This window comes from Marmota monax, unplaced genomic scaffold, assembly GCF_021218885.2.
Source record: "Marmota monax isolate L192 unplaced genomic scaffold, Marmota_monax_Labrador192_F-V1.1 WCK01_AAM20220418_F8-fsc00060, whole genome shotgun sequence".
NCBI classification, from domain to species: Eukaryota; Metazoa; Chordata; class Mammalia; order Rodentia; family Sciuridae; genus Marmota; species Marmota monax.
The window spans coordinates 10,437,780-10,458,456 of NW_026692826.1; the positions used below are offsets into that span (position 1 = coordinate 10,437,780).

The window sequence follows — 20,677 nt, forward strand, 5'->3', positions numbered from 1 at the left end:
CCGGTGTACACGCCTCCCACACAGGTTGGGCTTCTGCGCGAGACCGGGGAGAGCGCCCGCTCGCTCCCGGAAGACAGCCAGCACGCACGCGCAGCTGCGCACGGCCAGGGACGCCACGCCTCCGCGACGCGGCTCCAACGCCTGGCAGCGTCCAGGCCCGGCGCGCGACGGGGGCGGAGCCTCACACGGCCACGCCCCGCCGCTCAATGACGCCATCGGGCGGCGACCGCGGCGGGGCCGGGAGGCGCACTGAGCCGCCTCGGACAGGGCTGGGGCTGAGGGACGAGGGCGGGGGGATAGAGTCGCCAAGTCGCCGCGGAGAACGGGGCGGGCTGGTGGAAACATGGCGGACCAGATCCCTCTGTATCCGGTGCGCAGCGCAGCGGCGGCCGGCCACAAGCGCGCGGCCTACTACAGCGCCGCGGGGCCCGGGCCGGGGGCCGACCGGCGCGGCAGGTAACTGCGCGGCCCGACCCTCCGCGCCGCACTGGCGGGGCCGGCTTCGGGCCCGGCGCCTCCGCGGCGGCGAGCCCGAAACTTAGTTGAGAGTCGCAGAGGCCGCTGCTCCGGCTGCGCCGGGCGCGAGGGGCCCGCGGAGCGCTCGCTGGCGCCGAGCGTGGCCGTCGGGAGCGCGGAAGGGAAGTGGAGGCGCGGAACGGTTAAGTAGCTGACGGGGCCGCCGCTGCGCGGCCGGGAGGACGTGTGTGACCGAGGGGCGAGCCGGGCTCCTCGCGGGGCTGCCTCCACGCCGCTCAGGATCGCTCCCTTCTCGCGCCACGGAAGTGAGCTGTTGTAAAGGAAGAGGCGTAAAGACTGCAGTTTTACAAAATAAACTCCCAAGTGTTACCTCTTCCAGCTATCAAAATTTTATTTTCTTTATTGCAGAGGTATTGAAGAAATAACCCATGATGCGCGGAGGAAAAAAATACGGATTTTACCCCATATCATATCTTAGCCATTTTACTTCAGAATTTCAGCTTTGCAGTTCTTTTTTGACTGAGACTAACATGCAATCAGAAGAGTTCATGTTATGTAATGGGAGAGCTGAATTCGCCCCTGGTCTGTTTATTCACTAGTCATTTCATCTTAGGCACCTTAAACTTCCCTCTTTTGTAAAACGATGGATAATGTTTTTCTCACGGAGGATGTTGAGTTTTACAGGAGAACCAATAAAAGCTGTCCTTTTTCAAGGTGCTTTCCTGGAAGTGCGTTCTCCAGAGCTGTCATTTCTTCTTTCCCACTCTTAGCTTTAAGAGTGATTGCATTAGTAATTGTCTAAGCATTTAATTTTAGGGTATAAATATTTGGAAGTATGCTAGCTTTCAAAACAAGGTTTTCATCACATCTTGAGTCTATCAGTTTTCATTTTATGTCATTTGGTGCATACACATCCAGAATTTCGTGTCTTGTGTATGTGTTGACCTTTTTTATTGTTATGTACCGTTCCTTTCATAATTTTCTTTCGCTCTTAAATCTACTAGGTATTAGAGTAGTACTCATGCACTTTTGAATTAATGTTTGCATAGTGCCAGCTTTCAGTCTACACACTTTGTTCAACTTGAGGTGAAGTTTCTTGTTGGGTCATGGTTTTTATCCATAAAGTAATTATTGATACATTAGGACTAAGTGTGGCATTTTTCTGTTTCTTCTGATTTCTCATTTCCTTGTGTTTCTCTTTCCTATCTTCTTTTGGGTTACTTGAACAATTTTTGGTATATGTACAGTGTTTTGAGTGTAGATCTTTGTATGGTTTTCAGGTGTTTGCCCTGGCTATCACCGTATGCATTCAACTTACTGCTATGATGTGTTTTTATCACCATTTTACCTATTCTTCCATTCAGGGTTTGCATTTGGCCACCTGTTTAGACTTAGCATATGGGTCTTGGCTTACATTTGTGGTTTGTAGTTCTAATGACAGTGTGTGGTGCATTTTGGACTGCTTCAGTTTAGGTGGTGTCATTGGTCTCTCTTGTGTTGCATGATGGGGAAGAGTGATTTCCCCAGGCCTAGTGTCTCTTGGTAAGAGTTGAGAGTGTCGGGCTCCATGGGATAGAGAGACATCCTTGGTGAGGCACTGGATGTGGTTGTGTCCCCTCCACATGTGCCACCTGGCTGTACTGGTGTCTCTGAGTAGGAGGCAGGAGTCTGAGCACCCCTATTGCAGAGGCTTTCCATGGCAGAATCCTGCTTGGTGGTGCTCCCTGCCTGCCCTGGAGTCTTGGAGTAGGGCAAGGTGTGGGGGAGGGAGGTGCTGTAAAAGAGGCTTCTTGGACTGGGCCTCTTGGTTGATGGGTAGCACTTGTCAGTGCTACTTGGCTGTCTCACTGGTGGGAGAGAGGAATCTCAGGGTTTCAGGACACAGAGATTTCCAGGACTAGCTGGTTGTTGTGGCATGGTTCCCTTGCTGGTGCCTACATCCCTCAGCATCCCTGGTGGGGATGAGAGAGCAGCCTCAGGCTCTCCCATATGACATTCCTTGGCTGCTTACCAGTTTCTAGCTGGTGATGCTGTACTCTCATGATACTGTGGTCCTGTTCTATTGGGGTGTAGGGAACAAGCTTTCTTGGCTCCCTTCTCTAGCATGGTTGAAGTTAGGGGACACTGGGCCTGTGGTGCTTTATTCTGTTGCTGGGAGAACACATGAGAGACATGATGCTGTTGCTTCAGCCCAGGTCTCCAGCCAGCCTGCCTTCCTCTCACTGCTGTGGTCATGGCACTTTTCAGAACTCTCATTTGTGTCTTGCTTTGTTCCAGTTTATTTATTTACAGTTGGACTTATTGGGGAGTGTCAGGGAGAAATGCCATTTTGTCTGGACCAGAAATTATGCTTCTGTGTTATTTTTTGAAATTGGGTTGGTTTTATTTTATCATGATATGCATATGGTTTTATTTTATCATGATACACATACAGTTTAAAAATAAAGTGGTGCTAAAAGGCTTATAATAAAACATTATAATTGCTCCATTTACTCAGTTGCCCTCACCCTATTTTTTTTTAACCCCAGTGGCAGTTACTTGGGACCTTGTAGCTGGTGTTTTCTTTTCTTTTTTTTTTTTTTTTTTGGTATCGGGGATTGAACTCAGGGGCACTCAACCACTGAGCCACATCCCCAGCCCTGTTTTGTTTTTTATTTAGAGTCAGGGTCTGATTGAGTTGCTTAGCGCCTTGCTTTTGCTGAGACTAGCTTTCAACTCATGATCCTCCTGCCTCAGCCTCCCAAGCTGCTGGATTTATAGGTGTGCTCTAGCTGTTTCTTAAAGCCACTGCACTTCTGAAGTCATTCTTTATTCCAGCTGCTGTTAGTGCAGAATTAGGTAACTCCTGCCACACTCATATAGTGCATAGCAGAGATTCCATTCTATTCTATGACTTATCTTCTCAGATGTGTCTTTGTCAATAGTGGCAGTGATGATTAGATTTTACCATTTTCCTGGTCTCCTGAGTTGGGAAGTGTTCTCAACTCTTCTTCTTTCGGCAAGATATTGTTTTAATTCTTTTTAAATGTTTGGTGGATTTGCCAGCAGAACTATCTGAGCATTGGAAATTTCTTTTTTTGGATGTTTTCAATTTATGAATTCAGTTTCTTTATAGTTATTGGGCTGTTCTCACTTTTTAGTCCATAGTAGGAGAGTTGTGATAGTTTGTGGTTTTTTTTGAGGAATGGTTCCATTTGATAGAAGTTACCAGGTTTATGTGTAGATGTGTAGAGTTGTTCATGGTGTTTGCCTGTTATTCTTTTGATGTTTCTTTAAGATGTTGGTGATATGTACACCTCCCACCCCTACCCATTTTTTTTTTTCCTTCTGGTACTGGAGATTGACCCTAGGGCCTTGTGCATGCTGGATAAATGCTCTACCATTGAGCCACATCTCCAGCCCAGCCAGCTGGACTGGCTATGAACTTGTTATTCTCCTGACTCAGTTTCTTGAGAAGCTGGATTACATTTATGCACCAGAATGTCTGGTTTATTTTTGCACTCTTTAACGGGTTTTTTGATATGCTTCTCATACAGACAGTTCACCTATTTAAATGTATAATTCTGTGGTTTTGAGTAAATTCATAAGTACATGTATCACCTCTTATCCTGCAGCTTCCACTCCACCTTTCATTTCTATTTCCTTCACCCAGCCATCTCTGAATTTATAGATCTTTTTTTTTATTGTAGTAAAATGTAACATAAAATTTATCATTTTAGCTATTTTTAAACATACTTTCTTTTTTGTGGTACTAGGGATTGAACCCAGGACCTTGTTCTCAGTGCCGTTTTTATTTTATTTTGAAAGAGGGTCTGGCTAAATTGCCCAGGCCAGCTTGTGATCTTCCTGTCTCAGCCACTTGGGTAGCTGGGATTATAGGTGTGTGCTACCACACTTAACTCTTTAGGTATACTGTTGACTTATAACAAATCAGTAATTTCATGCTTCAAAACTGAAATGATTTAAAATTGATATAAAGTTTTCTATCAAAACTATTTTTCTAATTTTTCTGTTTTGGGAACTATGTGCAATCTATAGAATACATCTGAAAAATAAAGAGTGTTAGTGTATTGTCTTACATATACAGAAAACAAAGTTTAATATTATCAGGCTGGAATCTACACACTGGCAACGGAATGCTTCATAGCTTTAGTTGATGGAAAGACACCTTTGACATAGACTTTTCTTTGAAAACCTCTCTCCTCAGGCAATGTAAAATTGACATTTTTGTTCTTGTTATGTATAAGAAATTACAATTATGTATTTTAAAGGTTTTCAGGTTTTCCTTGAAGTGAAATTATTTTTCTTTCACTAGAATTATAACAGCTTAGGACACAATATATTTAAAAGATAAGGCTGGTATATAATTATAGCTTACATAAAAATTTTCTTCATTGGGTTTAAAATATAAACCCAAAATTCCAAGGGAAGAATTATGTATGATTTGATGGGCTGGGGTTGTGGCTCAGTGGTAGAGCACTCGCCTAGTGTGCATGAGGCACTGGGTTCAATCCTCAGTACCACATAAATATAAAATAAAGATATTGTGTCTACCTGAAACAAAAAAAATTTAAAAAAAGAATTATGTATGATTTGTGTATGGTTTAATAATTATTAAAAAGCTCAACATCACATTATTTTTGCTATCATCAAAGGTGAATGTGGTCCTTTTTCAAATGCCAGTAAATAAGTGAAATCAAAGTTCACTAGGCTGCTAATTACATTGTCATGTGAGGTATCAATTTTTCTCACATGGTGAATGTGTGAAGAGTAAGGCATTTTTAAATTTGGTGTCACATTTCTGTGTTTTAAGTGATAACTATAACATTCAAGTTAGCTTTGTGGTTGAAAAAAGAATGAAGGACATCAAACATTTTAATTTTGCTTTTTCATGTATGTTTTAGTTGTAGATGGACACAATACCTTTATTTTGTTTATGTTTTATGTGGTGCTGAGCATTGAACCCAGTGCTTCACACATGTTAGGTGAGCACTCTACCACTGAGACAGAACCTCAGCCCTTCTTTACTTTTTCTACCAGCATGGGTGTTGGCCCTGCCTAAGGGCATTTGCAATATTGTAAGAGTTAACCTTCAATGTTGAAAAGGAGTCTAGTGCAGAGGACAGATGGCTATTGTCTGATTACCTGCAAAATATTAGTTTTTCTTGGTAGATGTAACAGTATTTTGTAATGCTAGGTTTCTTATTCTCAGATTTCTTTGTTAGTCAGCATTTTGTTCCTGTGACTAACATTGTTGACAAGAACAACTTAGAGGAGGAAAAGTGTTTTTGAGCCTCATAGTTTCAGAGGTTCAGTCCATGGTTGGCCAGTTCTATTGCCCTGGGCCCAAGGTGAGGCAGGACTTGGTGGTAGAAGGGCATGGTCATGGAGGAAAGCTGCCAGGAAACATAGGGCAAATGAGGATCCAGGGACATAATGTAATCCCCAGGCGGGGTATATTCTCCAGCTACACCTCACCTGCCTATATTTACCACACAGTAATCCATTCACGTTACTAATCCATCAAATGGATTAATCCATTGATTAGCTTATAGGTCTCCTAAATCATTTCACCTCTGAACATTCCTGCATTGTCTAATATAAACTTTTGGGGGATATCTCATATAGGGTCTATGCAGTATTTTTTCTGATTCTTTAAAATTTATAATGATTTAATAAATATTTTACCAGTTGTGAAGATGAAACTTTTCCTTCACTATGATAGTTCACAATTGAAGGGGTTTTCTTTTCCTCTTTCTATACAGAATAATTCAGTTTTTCATTCTTTTTGTGTGTGTGTGTGTGTGTGTGTGTGAGTGAGTGTGTGTGTATGTGTAGTACTGGGGTTTGAACCCATGGTCTTGCACATGATAGGTCTACCACTGAGCTAGATCCTCTGCCCCCAGAATGAGTCTTTTTTAAAAATATCTTTTAGTTGTCAATGGACCTTTATTTTATTTATTTATACATGGTGGTGAGAATCAAACCCAGTGCCTCACACATGCTATGCAAGCGCTCTACCACTGAGCTACAACTCCAGCCCCAGAATGAGTCTTAAGACAGTATTTAATTGCTAAGGCCTGTGATTCCTTAGAATTAAAGAAATTTTCATAGAGGTTTATAAGAATTTCCTTTAAAAGGGATCCATAATTCACTCAACTATAAAAATCTTTAGACCTTCCAGAATCGGAATATGTCACTTAACTTTCCTATACTTGACAGTATTAACATGATGGGAAGAGGCAATTGGAGTATGTGTCCTGAGTTAGTAGGCCATGAATCTTCAAATTTCTAATTCACATGTTTGTCTCAATTTATATATAGCATTGGTATAATTTCTTCAAGAAATTGGTATGCAGGTTTCTTATAGAACCTTTGAGAAATTGCTATCTCAAATTTACTGTATATACAGTCAACATTGGGGATCACTTCTTAGTTCAAGGGGGTGGCAATTCCTTCTTCCTTTTGCTTGTTTTTGTTATTAAGGTCAAGGCATATTTTATAGCTGTTTAATTAATTAATTAATTTGCTGCTGCTTTTTCTTCATTTGTGACAGTCTGCTTTGTGCTGTTTTGACAGAATATCAGAGATTGGGTGATATATAGAGAATAGAAACTTAATTGCTCACAGTTTTGGGGGCTGGGAAGTCCAAGATGAGGGTGCTGGGCTTCTGATCAGAGCCCTTCTTGCTATGTCCCCACGTGGCAGAGGAGCAGAAGAGAATGAGCCCATCTGCAAACTTGTAAAACTGACATTAGGGCTGGGGTTGTGGCTCAGTAGAGTGCTTGCCTACCATGCGTGAGGCACTGGGTTTGATCCTCAGCACCACATGAAAATAAAGATATTGTGTCCACCTATAACTAAAATATAAATACTAAGAAAAACCCTGACATTAACCCATTATTAGGACACAGGCCTCATGACCAAAACATCTCCCTTCAAACGATGGTGCAGCGGGATTTAACCTTTATCACATGAGTATGGAGAGAACAAAAAAATTAAAACCAGAGTGAATACCTGCTGCTGGAGGAGGAGTTTTGATTTCTCAGAAGTTCATGTAGTTTGCTACTTACTGGTGATTTCTAGGTGACATTGAACTTGGTAGCTTCCTGTGATGAGGGAGATATGCGCATTTCTTTGTAACAAATTCTTTTGCTTTCTCTATTAATATGCAAGCAAAAGGGAAATGTTTATTTTTCTAAAAGAAGTTTTGAGCATTAGGCATATTTTAAATGTTTCTCCTTTTAAAATAAATTGACTTCTCAGAAATAGTTTTTATCCTAATGGAAACAATAAGGCTGTTAGATACTTGAGGTAAAATGTGAATTTAAGCTAGTTATTGCATTGACCTACTTTTACTTAGAAGCATGTAAATTATGTCTTCCAGAGCTTGAGTGTTCTGTTGAAAGTTCCCAGTTCTTTTAAAGCGTTTGGCAGCAGCTAAGGTAGTTGTCCTCTTTCCTTAGCTTGGCAGTACTCTTGGGTTTGTATCATCTGTTGTCGTCTTTGTTCACATTGTTTTTACTCATTTAAGAAATATGTTTCCAGAATTATACTTAATTGCTGGAAACGTTGATTTTTCTTGAGTGACAAACCAATTAAGTGTGTATGACACCAGGCAACAAAAGACACTTAAGATTCTCTGCTTACTCTGTCTTGAAGAAATCCATTATTCATCATCTTATTGTGTTTAAATACTGAGGTGAAATTTTCAATACAATAGGAAAATTGCTTTGAAAATGGAATAAATTGCTTGCAGTTCAAAGGCTGCATTTCTATAGTTGAGGTTGCTAAACATGATGTTGCTCATATTCTTTATCTTCCAGAACACATCACTCTGCTTTTCCAGCGTTAAATGTGGTGAGATTGTGACTTTTGCTAAAATGTGACATGATTGCCCAGAAAACTTAATGAAAAGACTTAAAAATCTGATTTTGGATATAATGTTATAATATATTTAAGTGGTGTTTGAAATTTTTCACATTTTTGTATCATTATTCATTTTCTAGGTGCCTTTCTTTTTGGTACTGGGGTTTGAACTCAGGGACACTCAACCACTGAGCCGCATTCCCAGTCCTATTTTGTATTTTTATTTAGGGTCTCACTGAGTTGCTTAGCACCTCACTTTTGTTGAGGCTGGCTTTGAACTCGTGATCCTCCTGCCTCAGACTCCCAAATGACTTTAAATGTTGTAATCCTAAGCAGAGAAGTTACATAAAGGAAACAATTTATTTTGGGCTCCCATCTTCACAGATCATGTAATTTTTGCCTGGATCATGTAAAATGTCATTTGCATGTTGTAAGGATGTTCTCTGATGGTATCTAGAGTAGTTGGAGTTGTTGGTGGAAGATGGTATGGAGACAAAAAAATGAGTAGCATTTTCTTCTCTTTTTTAATATATTTTTTTTAGTTGTAGATGGACACAATGCTTTTATTTTTATATGGTGCTAAGCCTCGAACCCAGTACCTTACATGTGCTGGGCAAGAGCTCTACTACTGAGCCCCAAGAATAGCATTTTTATTGGTGAATTAGAATGTTCAAAGAGGGTGAAAACAAGTGACTGCTATTTCTCTTAGCATAGTTAGGTCGAACAGAAGTTCTTCTATCATTTTTAGTGACAGTATGGTGTTCCATCGTATACTTAACCAGTTCTTTAAACATTAATGCTTTTTCCTTTTCCTTGGTTACTCTTTCAAGCAGCGTGGTATGGGGATGATCATCTTTGAAGATACATCTTGTGCACATTTAATTTCCATGGGCAATTAGAACCTCTAGTTGGTTTGTGATGCTGCTTCACAAATTGTTCACTGCTCTTGCTGCTACTGTGGGTGTCCGTCCAGGCAGACACTATGGGGCACACCGGTAATCCCAGCGACTCGAAGGCTGAGACGTGAGGATTGCATGTACAAGGTTATCCTGGGCACTTTAGCAAGACCTTTTCCGAAAGTAAAAATAATTAATAAAAAGGGTGGTAGAACACCTGTTTAGGATGAATACCTGGGTTCTAGTCTCAGTACCCCCCAATTTTTTTTTTCCACTTGACAGTCAAAGAAAACATTATCCCTTCTTGTTTGAATTTATATTACTTAAAAGACCTTTTTGGAAACAAATTATTTCCACACATGAGACCTTTTAATGGCTTCCCATTATGCCTGAAACAATACTGAAACTCTTGGTACCTTTCTAGCACTGTGTGCCTGGTCCTGCCCATCTCTTGCTGTCCTGCTGCCCAAGGTCTCTGCAGCCCTCACTGGTCTTCCTAGATCTTTAGTGGATGGCTGCTCTCCATAGGTGTTACCTCTAAGGAGGACCTCCTAGGTGATCCAAGGAAGACCTTTCCAGTCACTTCCATTCGTGCCACCCTGCCTGTTGTTCTAGTATTTTTCTCTGTAATTGACTGTGTACTTCCTGTTACTGACCCTGCAGGATTGGAGCTTTAGAGGAGAGGGCCTTGCTGTCAATTGCTTTTTTTTTCTTATGCTGCAGGTATTTCCCCCAGAGTCTGATTTGCTTTAAAATTATTTTTCTTCAGGGATCTGAAGTGTTTGGCCTGCTATCTGGCCGTGTTCAGTACTCAGTAAATTTCAGTCCTTGTCAGTTGTGTCCATTTTCCCTGGCCCTCAGGAATTGTTGTTTTTGGTTTTGGTCCTTGGTTTGAGTAAGGAGCCTATTCTCCCAAAATTTGATGTTATGAAGGAACTTGCTCTTTTTTGCTTTGAGTGTGAGGATTTGTTTTTTCCTTTTTGGCTTACAGCTTATTTGTAAATGTAGTCCCCGCCCCACCAAAGTATATATGGATTTCAAAAAAATCTTTCAATTAATAATGATTAAAATCCATTGTGATGACAGAGCCCATTTTATGTGATTTTACTTATTTGTTAGGGTTGGTGTTCTGACCCAGGATAGGATCTGTGGGTGAGTGATTTCTTTGTGTATTTGAAGAGAACAGTATTATGCTGTTATGGGTAGTGTTTTCTATAAATGCCGGTTAGGTTAGTTGCTGATGTGGGTTGTACCTTTATATCCTTTCTGATTTTTCTTTTTCCTGTCAGTTATTGAGAGAAGAGTTTTAGTCTTCAAGTACCACTGGATTTCCCTTCCATTTGTATTAGCATTGCTTCATGTGCTTTGAAGCTTTGGGCCTGGCTAGGTGCATATACGTGTATAATTGCTAGATCGTGTTAGTGATTTAATTCTTTTACCATTTGTGATGTCTTCCTTCATTCTGGCAAGTTTTTTTTTTATGTTAATATGGCTGTTTAGTTTCTTAGTGTTTGCATCACACATTGTTTTCTGTCCTTTTATTCTCTAAGATCTTTTGATACATATTGTGTTATAGTTAAGTTACTTCCAGTAGGTGGTGATTTTTGTACTCCAGAGACATTTTTCATTGTCCTGCCAAGGCAGTGATTCTGTTCAACATTCTGCATGCACGGGACAGACCCCCACAGTAAAAAATTCTGTGGCATGAGTTGCAGTGTAGGTGGCTGACTCTCCACTCTCTGCTCAGCTTACCATCCTACCACTTCATATGAACTGTGGAGTGCCTGCTCCTTATGTTGTATGGTCACTTGTATTCCAGCCTCTTCACATTGAAAACAGTGTTATATTTCTTGTTTTGAATAGTTATTCTTGTCTTAAAAGACCTTTCTGTTGCTCTTTTTTTCCCTGGAGTTCTGGGTTACTTCTGGTATTTTATTTTCTTCATCCTGACACTTGCTTTGGCATTCTTTTAGGGCAAATCTGCTGCTGAAAACAAACTTTCTGTTTTCCCTTATCTGAGAATGTCACTGTCTTGTAGGATGTAGCATTCTAGGTTGGCAGCTCCTTTCTTTCAGTTCCCCTGGGGGCTGGGGTTGTGGCTCAGCAGTAGAGCGCTCACTTGTGCAAAATAAAGGTATTGTGTCCAACTACAACTAAAAGATAAATATTTAAAAAACCCCCCAAAAAAACAAAAAACAAAGAACATTAATTCCTCTGTCTTTTGGGCCTCTGATTTTCCTCCACCAGAGAGATGCCCCCATGCATTTGAATGGATGTCCCTGGCTCTGTTGGTTTGAAATACTCATCTTACCCCTTATGTGTATGTTAAGGATTTCAATATTCTCTTAGATATGTTTTTGTTATAGGGTCTAGCTGGTTCTTTTTATGGCTACTTAGCTGAGAGCAGTGGCACATGACTGTAATCCTAGTAACTCAGAAGGCTGAGGCAGAATGATTACAAGTTCAAGGCCAGCTTGGGCCATTAGTGAGACGCTCTCTTGAAAACAAAATTAGAAGAACTTTGGAACTACTTGGGATGTAGTTCAGTGGTAGAGTGCCCCTCAGTTGAGTCTCTAGTAATGCAGTAAAAACCAATAAAAGCAGAAAATGGATTTTGGAGATTGTGAGGAGACATTTCAATTTCAGTGACTACCATTGTCACACACCCATCTCAGAAGTTTTGTTTTCTTAATTTTCTTTTTTCTTTTTGTATTGGGGATTGAACCCAGGGATATTCAACCACTGAGGCACATCCCCAGCCCTTTTTTGTATTTTATTTAGAGACAGGGTCTCACTGAGTTGCTTAGGGTCTTGCTAAGTTGTTGAGGCTGGCTTTAAACTTGATCCTCCTGCCTCAGCCTCCTGAGCTTCTGGGATTACAGGCATATGCCACCTCATCTGGCTATTTTCTTAATTTTAAAATTGAGATAATATATAGCATGTGAGCTCCATGTAAAATTAAGATAGCAATTATTGAATTGCCATTATGGTTTCTGACACTGTTCTCAAAAAGGTGAATTTTTATTTTGTAAAGAGATTATTTTTGTGATTGAGGAAAGCCAAAGTGACAGTGTGGATGGTGGGCTGCTGTTTCTTGGGATGGGAAGAGATCTTTTGCCTTCTAAAACATATTCTACTTGTTGATATTTTTTTCCTTGAGTAGAACATTTTAGTAAAGGCACTGATGAAGACAGAATAAATTGGACATAGCACTGTTCCCTGTGTGTGTCAGTATATCAACTCTGAAACAAACTCAAGGATGGCGTGAGAACTTTCAGTCTATAGACAACTATACTTTGTCAAAAATCACTTCAGGAACTCTGGTAACTAATATGTGACTGAGGGTTTAGCTGATACTTGTAGCCTTAAATTTTTGGCTGATGGCCATATTTGTATGATTACTTTTACTATTCCTGACTTGAATGCAGTGAGTGAATGTTGGGCAGGCCTGCAGAGCTGTCATCCAGCCATGCATGTGGAGGTGTCTGGGACTGTGGCATGGGTATTGTTGGCCTCTCAGCCAGCACTGGCTTCCTGGTGTAGACTGGTTGCCTGTTTACCTGGGCAGCTTGGTTTTCTGCACTGCTGTTTATGAAAGCAGCTCCATTTGAAGAAATGATAGCCAGCAAGTAGTAGGTAGCGGTTGTCGTAAACGAATCCCACGCTGTTACAGAAGAATGCTTGGTCTGCTCAACTCTCTGTTCCTGCCTTTAACTAGGTACCAGCTGGAGGATGAGTCTGCCCATTTGGACGAGATGCCACTAATGATGTCTGAAGAAGGCTTTGAGAATGATGAAAGTGATTACCACACGCTGCCGCGAGCCAGGATAGAGCGAAGGAAAAGTGGTCTGGAGTGGTTTGTCTGCGGTGGATGGAAGTTCCTCTGTTCCAGGTTTGTCATGCTTATGAGCTTACCAGCTAGTATAACTGCAAGATGTATTGATAAGTCTCTATAAAAACCAAAGACACTGGGTTGTCACAGAGAGTACTTAGAACATTAGTCAGACCAAACAGTGCTAATCAGAAAGTCAGGGAAAACCAAGTTCATTATTTTATAAGACATTTAAATAGTTAAAAGCTGAGGGAAATTAGTGGCTTTGTAATTAATGCATGGCGGAATTAATTCTGGTCACTGTATCAACATTTATAAATGGCATTCCTTTCTTATCCAAAAAGATGGAGATGGACCTATAACATGCAGCTTAATAGCACTGTAATTATGTGTATTATTCAGCTTTAGTGCTTTGACTTGGAATAAGACTCTTCTGTAGGTTTAGCCAGCAAGATATTAAGACGGAAACTCCTATTTAAGACAAGTTTCCTGGTGCTAAGATAAACTGGTGTGGTTTGCCTTTGAGTAAATTCTGGCAGGTGAAAGAGCTCTGTGCATCTCAGACACCTTTTTCTCCCGCCACCAGAAGCAGGGAGCAAGAGCTACAAGAGCTAAGTGAAGCCCTGTGACTAGAGCAGAGCCTGTCCAGTGCATCATGCTCATCACAGAGTCTTCTTCAGCCCTTGTATTGTCCATAAAAGGAAGGTGAATATTTTTAAAGACAGGTTTTGTTTTTCATGCTTTTCATCATTCTTTTGCAAGTTTGCACAAAGATGTTCCTATTGCCAATTTGATTTCTGGGTCAGCTTGCGAGGTGATACTCACTGTTTTGTGGAACTGTAGGAAATTGGCAGCATAGAGAAAGGAGAAGAGCAAGATTTAGCTTTAACTCCCTATTTAGCTTTCAATCAGATCATAACTATCCTTGTCCTTGTTGTATATCACAGGCTTTCATGTAAAGAAAGAATTTCATAGTTAACCAATGTTTTAAAAATTGCTGATGGTGGGATACTAATTAATAAGAAGTCTCTGTGACTTATTGAAAGCATTTTCTAGTTAAGTGGCCAATATTCCAAGATACCCGGAGTGGTCTTTGTGGGTACATACTTAGTTGTAGGGTCAATTTTTTAAATAGATTTGGGACTACAGTTATTTTTTTATTTGTTTTTCTTGTGTCAGTTATGATGGGGATATGGCTTGGTGGTTGAGCACCCCTGGGTTCAATCCCCAGTACTAAAAAAAAAAAAAAAAAACATGAAAACACTGGACGAATTTCCATTGAAAGACCAGCAATCTTTATTCCAGCTTTTGAATGAATTTATTCATGGTCTTTTCCTGTGATCTGTTGAATGTGTGGGATCTGCAGTGATGTCAACTTTTAAAATTTATAGAGCTCAGGCAGAGTAGGTTTAGTATAATTCTTAGGGGCCCTAGGATTTTTTGGAATGATATATGAATGATTTTTTGGAATGACGTATGAACATTGGCTGCATTAGTCCCTGTCAAGAGAATCAGCCTGTACTTTGAAGCTTTGAAACAGGTAATTGCCTGTTCTCAGCTCCCTTCAGGGAAGTCACCATGAAGAGCACTAATTTTTCCTCTTCAGCTGTGACAGACCTAGCTAGCATCTTTTTCCAATGGAAGACTATATTATATCCACATCGAGCATCTTGTTAGTGTAGATACCATCATCGTTTGTCTTCTGGAATACTTGTAGCTTCTGCCAAGTACTTGCTGCTTCACCTTGTATTTTTATATTACAGAGACTTTACCTTAAACAGAGGTGAACCAACCTCTGTTCTCTTGGCTTCAAACTTTTCTTCTGCATTTACCTCACCTCTCAGCCTTCATGGAGTTGAAGGGAGTTGGAACCTTGCTTTGAATTTAGCTTTGGCTGTAGGGAATGTGTGGCTGTTCTGCTCTTCTGTTCAGACCACTAGAACTTTCTTTATGTCAGCAGTTAGCCTGTTTCACTTTCTTATCATTTATGTATGCATTGGAGCAGCTCTTTTAATTTTCTTCAAGAACTTTTCCTTTGTATTTATACCTTTGTTGCAACAAACCTTCAACCTTTAAAGATGTTTCTTGTCTAAAAATGTTATTAATTTTTTTAAATATCTATCTTGTATTAAAATATAAAACTAATCAGGAGGGTTGGTCTGATACAATTCTGTCAGATCTGGACATGTAAGTTTGAGAGTTCTTACTGTGCTGATACTGGAAGCCTCAAGGAAGGTTGTTATCCTTGAAAGTGCACCTATTGGGCTGGGGATGTGGCTCAAGCGGTAGCGCGCTCGCCTGGCATGCGTGTGGCCCGGGTTCGATCCTCAGCACCACATACAAACAAAGATGTTGTTGTGTCTGCCGATAACTAAAAAATAAATATTAAAAAAAAAAAAAAAGAAAGTGCACCTGTTGCCAGGTCTATGAAGAATAAAGGAGATAGGGACTTTGGCAGTTGGAAGAGGGCAGGAAGAATGAAGTGTTGATGGAGATGACTTTTATTGTGTTCTTATTGGAACTGTGGGGTCACTTGAGTTAGCAGGGGATTAGGATACAGATGAGGACTTAAGATATGAGAAAAGTCAGCCAGGCTTTGGTAGCAATTGCTAGTAATCAGTAAAGGAAACTCAATACACATGAATTTGTAGTGATTGTGGCATATTTTATGGCTGTTTGTCTGTCGGGGAAGAGCCTGAACCTTTATATAACTGGTTGTGAAAGCATGGGCGGGGAGCTTCTGTGGGACTGAGGCCCACAGTATTGTGAACTGAGTAGATTGTGGTGGGCTACTGATTACTACCAGTTTGATGGCTGTGGGGTATATCTCAGAGGCATGAGTTCCCCACAAGTGTGGGTTGGAGGTAGTATTTTTCCTCTGCTCTGTAAGGCGCCTTCTTCAAAAAAGGCTGGTGTTCCTACTACTATAGTTAAGACCTGGCAAAGTCTCTCTCTGGACAGGTGAGGGTCAGGCCAGCCCTTTTTCTGTTCCCTGGGAAAAGTGATAGGACAAGAAGATGTGGCCTGAATGAGCTTGATCCTGATTTGCAGTCTTCGAAGTGCAATGGCTATTTGGTAATTGCCTGTTCTCAGCTCCCTTCAGGGAACACTGGATTGAGAAGGCTGAGGGTTTGTGTTCAATGTGTCAGGAAGTCCTCTAATGTGGGTGGAGACTGAGTTGCTGAAATCCTTGAGGCTGTGGGAATGAGCACTAATGGGCACTAAGCCACAGGACACAGACATGTTCCTGGTGACAGTTGCTTGACAGGTATTATATGTTATGGGATGGGGCTTGCTTGACCATGCTAGCAGCAGTCCTGCCAGCCTATACTGGTCAGCAAGCTGCAAAGAATTGTGGACTTGCAGCGCTGTCAGGCTCATCATTATTATTGAACTAATATTTTGCCTTTTTTTAATAGAAAAAATGTTAACCATATGGAACATGACAGCCATGTTTTGAATTTTACTTATAGTATACTCCTTTTCTTAGAGAAAATATTAAGAATATATTTGAAAATGTATGTGTTGACAGACAGACCACTCAATTTGGGGGATGGCGAAACAGCTCAATGAAATATCTAGATATTGAATTAAAGATTCAAATATCTTTTAAATCTTTATTTTAATAAATCTGATTCTGTAAGAGCTAAACCGTCCTCGCTGGCTCTGTTTAGTCTACATGTTGTCACTAAGGAGGGTCCTGTTGCCATGTGGGATAGGAAGTAACCTGAGATATCTTTAACTCTTGTTCATTAGGTTACATCAAGAAATTGTTATGGAAATTAGAAATTGTACCTTAGTCATATTGTACATTTAGCAACTAGCTTGTTATTATTTTTTGGCCACTTTATTTTCTAAGTACCAGGCATTATAAAATTCGTTGTTATTGAAATTATTAGATAATGATTCAAAGAGGTAGGTACACATAAAATTAGTTTAATTGCAAGAAAAAATGCTAATGATTATTGCAATACAAGTAGATTGTAATTAATATGTAAATATTTAAATATATCTGCATGTGAGATACATTTGAGTAGGAAAGCTTTTTTTTTTTTTTTTAAGTTTTATTTTTTAGTTGTTGATAGACCTTTATTTATATGTGGTGCTGAGAATTGAACCCAGTGCCTCACACATGCTAGGCAAATGTGCTACCGCTGAGCCCCAGCCCCAACCCAAGGAAAGCTTTTTTTAAATTTTTTTTTTTTTTAGTTGTAGGTGGACACAATACCTTTATTTTATTTTCATGTGGTGCTGAGGATCGAACCCAGTGCCTCACGCATGCTAGGCAAGTGCTCTACTAAGCCACAACCCCAGCCCCAATACCTTTATTTTATTTGTTTATTTTTTTATGTGGTACCGGGGATTGAATTCAAGTTCCTCATGCATGCTAGGCAAGCGTCTGCCACTGAGCCATAACCCCGGTCCAGGAAGGCTTTTTTAAAAATCATTATTCTTCAGGGACTGAGTAGACTCTGATTTCTTCATGACTTAAGACTCACTTTTCATTTTTATTATTTGTCAGAAATACCCACTTGGACACTTTGGGGAAAAAAAACAAAACTCTGAAATCTTTTAATTAAAACTTTTGAATTTCTTTCATGTGAATGAACATACCTTCCTGTAAGTTGCTCTGAGGCACTAGTTGGTATATGTAGTTCTATGATTCAGGTTGATGGTCATTCTCACGAGATTTACATTTCACTTATTATCAAAAATCACTTTGTCTCTAGGAAAGTGGAGTTGAGATGGCATTTCCATATGAAGGGAAAGGAGAGGGAGTATCAATTGCTGGGATTATTTCTGGTTCTAAATGGCCTCTGTACTTTGAATTAATCTGTAAAACATGTGGGGTACAGAGCCATGGGAAAATGCTGGTCTTTTAAGACAAATGTGAGTACTGTGTTGCTTTTTTCTTAGTAATTAAAGGTACCTATTAGATATAGTAATTGACCAATTTTGGGTGGAGGATGAAGGGAAGGAGGCTGTCTAAATTTTGAGGGTTATTTCATTATGGTTAAAATTTTGGAGCACAGAATCTTGAAATACAAAAATGTTTAATATCAGAATACTTAACTTTGATTATAGAGGGATTTGTGAAAAGCTACTAATCCTAAAATATTTTAAGGAAAAGTATATATGCACTATTAGAAGTACTTACTATTGATCTTGATCGTGTTAGGCAGTGTATAAATGTGGGAAAGTATTTTTCTGAAAAATTATTAATTTAGAAAATATTTAGCATACACAGCAATGTGATTAAGTAAAACTGCCAACTACTTACTAGGATTTCATTTTGCTTTTCCCTCTCATTTTTCGATATTTTCCCGTATGTTTTGCTCAGAAATTCCCCATGATATTGTTTTCCTCTTTAGCTCTACCACTCAATAGGGCTTGGTGTACTTTTTTTTGTTGTACAGATTTCTTTTTTTTTTTTTTCCCAGTGTTTTGGGTTTATGTACTCAAAATCACCCTTCTTTCCCTTCTGATCATAGTTTGTGTCTTCATTGTCCACTGGCAATTCTGGAGGATCCCTAGGCTTTTCAAACCTCAAGCTTACCTGTTGTGAATGTGTTCATTCACTTTTGTGCAGTAGTATGTGACTTTATAGTGGCATCCTAACCCTTACTTGCTTCTCTGTCTGCACAGTACAAGAATTAGTAATAACACTTTGATTTGTTAATACGTGTGAGTAATGAAGTGGTATGAATAATTTAATTAGATCGTGGCAGTCTAGGAATCTTAGATTTATTTATACTGGGTTATAAAGAGGAAAAGAATATAATATGGAACATATGTTTTCAGTCTTTGGTACATAGTGCTCACAGAATGAGATGAAGTCAGTGAGAAGCTGGTGTCTATCGTGGCTGGCATGGGTTGATGTTAAGGTTTCTGTTTGCTTGGTGTTACAACACTTAACAATGCTAAGTAGTGGTTTACCACTTTCTTAGCTTTGCATATCCTCTATTTTTCCTTAGGGTTGTGTGACTTTTATATGTTTAAATATCAGATTAGATAATTATGTGTTGCAGAAAAAATATTCATGTCTGAATGTATTCTGAGAACTTTTTGCTGTATTTGAAATGCTGAAGAGAAGTGTATATATAAGTAGCTTGTGTTTCACCAATGGTACTTGTTTTTAGTGTGTTTTGCATGTACCAGTGCTGTTTAGTAGTTCTTACTATTATGATAGGAATATTTAAATCTCTGGTGTCCCATGGTAACCATTTGCCAATGTGGCTGTTGAGCTGCTGAGATGTGGCTAGTGACTTAGGTCCTGGGCTTTTAATTTTAATTAGTTAAATGTTAAATAGCCTATTTTAGTCAGGTTTTTTTTTTTTTAACCTTTTTTCTGCTGTGGCTAAAAGACCTGACCAGAACAGTTGTGGAGGAGGAACAGATTATTTGGGGGCTCTTGGTTTCAGAGGTCTCAGTACTTTTTGCTGTACTTTTTTGTTGTACAGTTTTCTTTCTTTTTTTTCCAGTGTTTGGTGTTTATGTACTCAAAATCACCCCTCTTTTCCTTCTGGCTCCATTTCTCAGGGCTTGAGGTGAGGTGAATTTCATGGTGGAAGAGTATGGTAGAGGGAAGCAGCTCACAGGATCATGAAGCAGAGAGACATCTCCATTTGCCAAATACAAAAATATATCCCAAAGCCAGGTCCTCAATGCCCACCTCCTCCAACCACACCCTATCCACCATCAGTTACCAGTTAGTAATCCCTGTCACGGGATTAATTCACTGATTGGGTTAAGACTCGTACAACCTTTTTTTAAAAAAATCAATTAAAAAAAGAAAAGAAAGAAAGGACTCTTACAACCTAATCATTTCTCCTTTGAACCATCTTGCATTGTCTCACACGTGAGGTTTTGGGGGACACCTCACATCCAGACTATACATTTTGCCCTTACAATGCAAGGGCATCTTACAATGCAAAATACATTCTGTCTATTTCTAGGAGTCCCCATAGTCTCAACAGTTCTAAGATTGCCCAAAAATTCAAGTCCAAAGTCTACTCTGAGTCTCAGGGCAAGCTTGCATCATGAGTTCCTGTAAAAAAAGCGATTTACAAGTGTTCAATATATAAAGGTACAGAGTAAACATTTCCATCACAAAAATGGGGGCATGGAAAGAAGGAATGGCACCAAAGCAGAGTCTGAAATCTAGCTGGGCAAATAAGTCCTGCAGTTCTGTTTCTAGTATCTGGGGCACAAGGCGTGGTAATGTTCTATTCAAAGGGCTTATGTAGCTCCACCCCTGGGGCCTTGTTTGTTACAGCTCAAGTGGACTTTGTGTTGGCTTGTTTCTGTTCGATTCTTACAGTTTTTCTAGGATGATGTCCCATGTTGGCATTTCTTAATCTCAGGGGTCTTTACTGCAGCTTTGGCTTTCTCCTCACATCTCCATGCTTTGCCCTCTCTGGGGCTGTGCACAGGGACTCCAACCCTGGGGCACTCTGCCTGGCTTCTTAGGCCTTCCTTTGAAATCTCAGTGGAAGCCTCCATGACGCCCTCTCTCTACCATCCTGCAATCCTGTAGAACCAGCACCACATGGTTGACACCCAGGTCTGCTGCCATCTTAAGTAGTAGCCAGGCCTCCAGGGA

General features: G+C 40.1%; 1 protein-coding gene across 7 annotated transcripts in view; it reads left to right on the top strand.

Moving 5' to 3' along the window:
* Positions 1-299: 299 nt before the first annotated feature.
* The window catches only part of Atp9b (ATPase phospholipid transporting 9B (putative)), a 255,181-nt gene continuing 234,803 nt past the window's right edge, over positions 300-20,677 (top strand). For 2 of the 7 annotated variants that reach the window (XM_058580694.1, XM_058580696.1), the window contains exons 1-2: positions 300-456; positions 12,961-13,134. In XM_058580694.1, the coding sequence (XP_058436677.1) occupies positions 344-456; positions 12,961-13,134 (287 nt within the window). In that variant the 5' untranslated portion in view covers positions 300-343. The remainder of the gene's footprint in view (positions 457-12,960; positions 13,135-20,677) is intronic. The other 5 variants (XM_058580691.1, XM_058580695.1, XM_058580692.1 and 2 more) reach the window with 3 other exon arrangements.